Here is a 6,896-nt window from a genome sequence, read left to right on the forward strand (position 1 = left end):
ACACACACACACACACACACACACACACACACACACACACACACACACAAAATAAAAACAAAACCCCTAGACATTTCATATTTAAACTGCTGAAAAACAAAGATAAGGAGAAAAATCTTAAAGGCAGCCAGAAAATAGAAGGAGGAACGAAAATGACAACGGACTTCAGAAACTATGCAAGCCAGAAGACAATAGAGTGTTATCTTTAAAGTGCTGAAAGAAACTACAGTAACTGTCAACCCTAAATTCTATATCCAGTGTAAATATCTTTTAAAAATGAAGAAGTAAGGACTTCTCACACTAAAGCAGAGACGTCATTACCAGAAGCCCTGCACTAAAAGAAATGTTAGAGGAAGTTCTTCAGGCTTAAAGAGTATCGTACCCAGATAGAAACTTGGATTTACCCAACGAAATGAAGATTCCAGAAATAGCTCAAATGAGTATAAATACAAATTTTTCTTCTTTTTAAATTGCTCTAGAAGATAACTGACTAAAGAAAAAGTAGTAGTATTGAGTAGAGGGAAAATAGTAGTAGTAGTGTAGGTTCATATCATACCTAAGAGCAAAATGTATAACAACCATAAGCATAGTACACAAACTAGGACACCACACAGTGAAGTGGTAGAATACTACTTGAAGGTATACTGTGTAATTTAAGATGTATATTGAAAAGTCTTGATTGTGGTGGTAGTTACATGTCTGGACATGTTTGTCCAAACTCATAAAATTCTACACTTAAAAGGATGAATTTACCAAGTGTAAACTATACCTAAATAAGCCCTAGTTTATTTATTTTTTTAAAGATTTTTTTGATGTGGACCATTTTAAAAGTCTTTATTGAATTTGTTACAATATTGCTTGTGTTTTCTGTTTTGGTTTTTTTTGGCCACAAGGCATGTGGGATCTTAGCTCCCCAACCAGGGATCGAACCCACACCCCCTGAATTGGAAGGCGAAGTCCTAACCACTGGACTGCCAGGGAAGTCCCCTAAGCCCTAGTTTTTTAAAAAAGAGAATTATCATGCACAACTCACCTTTTTACCCTCTTGACTTTTCTTCTTATGGCATCACAATTCTGATGACTGCTGATGAGAAACCATCTTTTTGTGTTATCTAGCCTTACCTTTGCTTTTTGCCTTATATAACTGAGGTTTTTACTCCTAATATCTGATGGTGGAGAGAGCTCTATACCTTCAAATCAAGCCAAGTATACACACGCGCGCACACACACACACACACACACACACACACACTTAACTACACACCCCTCAGGAATTAAAATGTGCGTGGAGCCATGGAAATTATAAATGTGCCATAAAGAAGAGAAACTTCTATGTATAAGGTGTAGGTATCTATGCACAAAGTGGCAAAATTTGCTTAGATCACACAAATGTTAACTAATCATTCAGTCTAGAATGCAATTGAAGTAACAGAAACAATATATTTGTGTCTGTATCACATTTCCGTCTATAGCTTATTGTTTCTGTTAATAGGTCAGGTCAAAATGGCTTGAAAAAACTTTTGTCATGAATATTGATACTCTCTCTGTTCCTTATACTCACCAAGGTTCTTTCTGCTTTTAGGATCCTTCCACAATGCTATTTCTCCTACTCAAAGTCTGTGCTTTAGGCACATTTGCGCAACTTTTAAAGATCTCCCCACCCTACCTGGGTAGATGAATTTAAAAAATAAGCTACTTCTGGGCAGATGCAGCCCTAAGGTTACAAGGCTTGGCAGGCAGAGGGCACCTTTGTCTGAACTAGAAAGAGGCCCCTTCCACTGGACCCATTTCAAGACACGTCTACACAACCCATACATAGAGGACCGGTGGTCAGTCGACAGTAAGGATCAGCCTAGGGACAGTGATCTGGTTTTTGAGGGACATTCCTGGGGAAGAGGAACCCTGCATTTGTACATAACATTATACAAGGTTGAGAAAATGTCTATTCACCATATTAGAGAGTGAGGGAAGGGCACCTGATCAAGGTGATAGGGCCACTAAAGCACCCCCCATCTCCAATCCAGCCCTTACCACTGCCCCTGCTCTACCTAGAATGAATCAACATCATCCTCTACAACCATACCTTTGCTTGGTTATCTCATATTTGTCCTCCTGATGTCATTTTAACAGTGATTCCCCCAGGGAGCCTGACTTTCAATCTAAATTAAGCCCCCCGTTCTTTACTTTTATATCACTATGAATTTTCTTACAGAAATATATTGCAATTGCAATTATATAGTTATTCCTGTGCTTACTTATATATTTGCCTCCTCCAAGCCCCCACACACCCACACACAAATACACACATTTAATCACTTACATATTTCTAGACCATAAACCCTGGAAGAGTAGGGACTATCTGTTTTGTTCACCACTTAAGACTATCACAGTGCCTGGCATATATTTTATGCTTAATAAATATCATTAAACAAATGCAGAGATTTTCTTGTTAGATTATTTGGGAAGCTATCACATACGTGTGCACATTCATGTACATAGTATGATATAGAATGCTATGGAAACTTTTTGTAACATTCAGCTTAAAAGTTGAATGTCAGTAATTAGAATGGTATGGACATATAATATCAAACAAGTGATATTTTTATTTGGGTACATATTATTTGAATTAGTTCTCTTTTCCTTTAGTGATTTTATTAATTTTCTGCTAATAATGTTTAGATCTTATGTTTTGTTGGTTGGTTCACTATAGCTTTCCAATCCATTTTTTCGTAATAATTCTCACAGTTGTCACTGAGCTATCTTAATTTGATCGTTCTCTCAAAGTGAAATATGTTTTCGCATTATTTGATTTGCAGTGTAGGGTTTCGACTTAACAATCATTTTTGTTATTAGAAAATGCAGAATGAATACCTAATGTAACTCCACTTACCAAATAGATTCTGCCATAAGTACCAAGGCCAATGGTTTTATCCAGTGAGAATATTCCAGTGGGATCCTGCAAAAATGTAGGATAAAACTTTTCAATTTTCTTGGAAAAACAGCCAAGCATTAAATTATCTAGAGTGGAATTTCTAATCTGTCTTGTTCCTTTAGAATTTCCATGGGAAGAACCTAAGTATTATTTACCAAAAGCATAGCGTTGTCACAATCTCCCTGGACTGAGTGTAGTCATTTATAAAAAAGAAGCAATGGTGTGAACATTAACTGTATAATTATCATAAAACTGTAAAATGCATACAATTATGTCTAGTTGAGGCATATTCATAAGTTAATTAGAAAGGCTATTAAAAGTAGAACTAAATTAATTTACTTGCAATTGAGATACTCTTTTGATATCCATCTTTTGAGTGCTAACCAGACAGGCAGAAAGTTTACCATATGGCAATGGTAATATTGAGTAGATATGTAATGATGAGTAGGTACTGGCTACAAAGTCTAGATTGTTTATATAATAGTAATTCTTAAGAAAGAATATTGCCTCTAAATATAAATAACAAAATAACATCATGGTATTAAAAGAACATCATTTTTTTTAAAAAAAACTAGACAATATAACATGTTTATCAGCAGATTCTTAAGGCTTCCATATTTATCCTTAAACATTGTTTCCTTACCTTAAAATATGGATATTCATTTCTTGTTCACCACAAAACATGGTTTCTTGAATTTTATCACTATTTAAACTCTTACTCTAGCAGCTTATTTTGCTATTTTAGCAAAAGAGATATGAAGTATGAGTAGATGCCAATTTATGCACAAAGTAATAGGAGCACTGGCAAATTCTTGGAAATCCACATGCCTTATAGAAAGCACATTTTATATATACAAACTTTGTATAACTTTGTTTAAAAATATTTTTATCACTGTGACAAATGTGAGCTAAACAGAAAAACTATTGAGCAAATGCAATGTATATGACAAATTATAGATTCCTTTAAACTGGTGTGATATTTGTTTAATCTAGCAAAAGTGTCATAGGAAAATGACACAGCTCTGGGATTACTTCAGTCAATAAGTATTCAACTGGACAGAGTCAGGAGACTAAAGTTATAGCCCCAGTTCTGCCATTAATTAACTATATGACTTTGTGTAAGTTATTTACTCTCTCTGGGACTCAGTTTTCACATATATAAAATAAAGGTGCTGTGTTAAGTGATTTCCTAGCTCTAAAATTCTTTAGAAAAAAATCAGATTCTGACATTCTAAAATCCAGATGTTTCCAATGCATTGATATGACAATTGTTAGCAGCCTACTTTCTTAAAATTAGCATTAAACTCAATGTCACAATATGCACAGTATTACTGTAGGAAAATATTTCAGGGAACATACTCCCAATGAAAATACAAATTTTTTTTTAATGATAATTTTGAGGATTCAAGAAAACTAAAAATAGATTGTTATAGTGGACTTTGATAATAGGCATATCATTGCTGTTATAATTCATTGAAAAATTTATGGGAAAAAGCCAACAAAGTTCCTAAGGTTTGGCTTGAAGAGTTTATCAATTTAGCATATTTCTTTAAAGGAGATCTTTGAGGAACTTATATGAGACATTATTAATTCTGGAGAAACAGTCTCTGGTCATCTGTCAAAAGAATCAAATATGTTAGCTGATTCCTATCGGTAAACCATTCTTTGTTACAGTTGAGGCTGCATTTTAGCTAAAAACAAACAAACAAACAAACAAAACCCCGATATCATATATCAGAGAATTACTGTATTATCTGAACAAGTTTATTTCCGAATCTTTGAGCACGGTCTTTAATTTCTGTAATCCTTTTTCTAGCCCTCAATAATGTAAGTACTTTACTCATATTTGAACCCAGGTATCTACCTACTCAAAAAAGACACCAAGGAAATGAACGGGACAACAAAATGCCGGTGGAATTCTTGAAGGCCTTATTTTATCTATATTCATGTTGTTTGGAAAATTTTTCCTGCTCACAAATGACCAGAACATCTTAATTCTCCTCATGCTCACATTTAATAAAAAAAAGGTTTTTAAAAACTTTTTTTCTGTTCTTAAAGGCAGCTCATTTTAGTATTCATCTAAGACTATTTTTTTCATTAGTTTTATGCAATATTTTTTGTTTCCATCTCCACACTAATCTCTTTCAAGACTAAATGATTGTCAAACTCGGCAAAAAGAGGAAGGGAACTATGCTAATTACTAGAGTAATATTACTCAATTTCTTGTATCAGATTTTCCACTGAATTATAGTCAGAGAAAGCTTATTCTGGGCTCCCAAAGAAGGAAGTATTGAGAAGTCAACTTTTTTTGGTCACTGTGAAATTTAAAGTCCTCACCAAGGGGGTCTCTATGATTACTTGGTCTTCTCCTCTGCCCTGCTACTCGGAGATAAGAAAACCAGAAGAGGAAAGATCTTTATATTTATGACTGCTATATCAATTTAGAGAATACTTGGTGGTTCAGTATGTTCCGGTGTTCCATTTGGTTAAAAGAATGGTCACTTAACAAGAAAACTTAATTTGTGAAAGTTTTTTTCAAAAGATATTACTAAAAGTCTAAGTTTTAAAACATTTTTGAACCATAAAATGTTGGGCAAATACTCCATACTTCGTTATGTTTTTCTATGTATCTAAATTAACTCTTGCAATTTAAAAGTCCTAGTCTGCCCCCTGAAATCCTGAAATTGGGGAGTTGTTTCTGTCTTCTGAATTCAAGAAGAGGGGGGAAAATGGGAACATTGATGGGTAATTTTATTAAAGGCAGGGGGTTGGGGGTAACAGGAAGAAAAAGAACCACTAGAAGGCAGTGTTTGCTGGTCATGGAAGAGACGCAAAAGCAAAGGCTGATCTACAGGACCAAATACAGCAGAAATTAAGAACAAAGTGGAAATGATAAATGGTCATCATAGGTAGCAATAAATTTCAGATTTAGGGCAGTAAAAGAGAATCATAGAACACATTCCAGTAGTTAGACAGCTAAAGGAAGAAAAGAGATTGCACAGTACCTAGAAAGAGCAGAGGCTATTGTTCTTTTGTTTTAAATATTAGAAAATGTGATTTTATGAAAATAGTTTATGGAGAGAGAACCTGAAAGTGGCAGATAAAACAAAATAAGTGTCAGAGTAAGTTTCAGAGATATTTGGAGGAATGGGCTTCACAATTCAAGTGGAAAATTTAAAAAGGACAATCTCTTCCTTTAGACTAGTGTTTCTCAAACTGTGAACTGCATAGACTCTCCTTACATGAGACTCATCTGGAGAATCTTGTTTAAAATACAGATTCCTTGTCCCAACCATGGAATTATGAAACTAGAATTTCTGTGGATGGGTCTCAAGATCCAAGATCATTCTTGGGCACTGTTCTGGTGCACTAACGTAAAACCCACTGCTCTAGATATTGAGGGGAAAAAGACTGAGAAAACTGATTGAAGTACAATGTCATTTTGAGGTGATGCTCTGGGATACCTAATGGAGGATATGTTGAATATTTCAATCTTTGTGGACTAGAAGGTAAAACTGATTCAAAATAGGGGGCTAAGGGACTTGAGAAAGTGAAAGTTTCTCATGACTGAGTGTGGAAAGCAGGCTTGGTCTGGGTGAAGGAAGACTGGGAGAGCTGGCAGTTATATTTAAATATAAACTTAATGTAATTCAAATATAGTTTTTTGGATCATGTACTATTTCAGATCACCTCTGCCACCACTGTCCTCCAGGCCTCTCTAATCCTGACCCCAATATAGATTAGGACTACACACGGCAGTGTCAAATACCAAGGCCAGAGTTGTGAGGAATGTCATTACCATACTGGGCACAGAAGGCAAAGGGGACTATCATAGTGAAAGACATGCCAGATTTGGAGATGAAGAAATAGTTTCCAGTCCCAAGGATTGAGTGACATATGCATAGTAGGGAAAAAACCTTATATATATATAAATACCAAGGCCAGAGTTGTGAGGAATGTCATT

The 6,896-nt window shown here is 35.0% G+C and overlaps 1 protein-coding gene across 1 annotated transcript in view; it reads right to left on the minus strand.

The window, feature by feature from the left end:
- NRK (Nik related kinase) overlaps window positions 1-6,896 on the minus strand; it is a 167,380-nt gene that overhangs the window by 156,714 nt on the left and 3,770 nt on the right. Inside the window, exon 2 of the mRNA XM_027097516.1 lies at window positions 2,891-2,956. Coding sequence (XP_026953317.1) covers window positions 2,891-2,956 — 66 coding nt within the window. The remainder of the gene's footprint in view (window positions 1-2,890; window positions 2,957-6,896) is intronic.

Source organism: Aethalodelphis obliquidens, unplaced genomic scaffold (assembly GCF_003676395.1).
Source record: "Aethalodelphis obliquidens isolate GAN/ISIS:26980383/991018 unplaced genomic scaffold, ASM367639v1 scaffold114, whole genome shotgun sequence".
In the NCBI taxonomy this organism is placed as follows: Eukaryota; Metazoa; Chordata; class Mammalia; order Artiodactyla; family Delphinidae; genus Aethalodelphis; species Aethalodelphis obliquidens.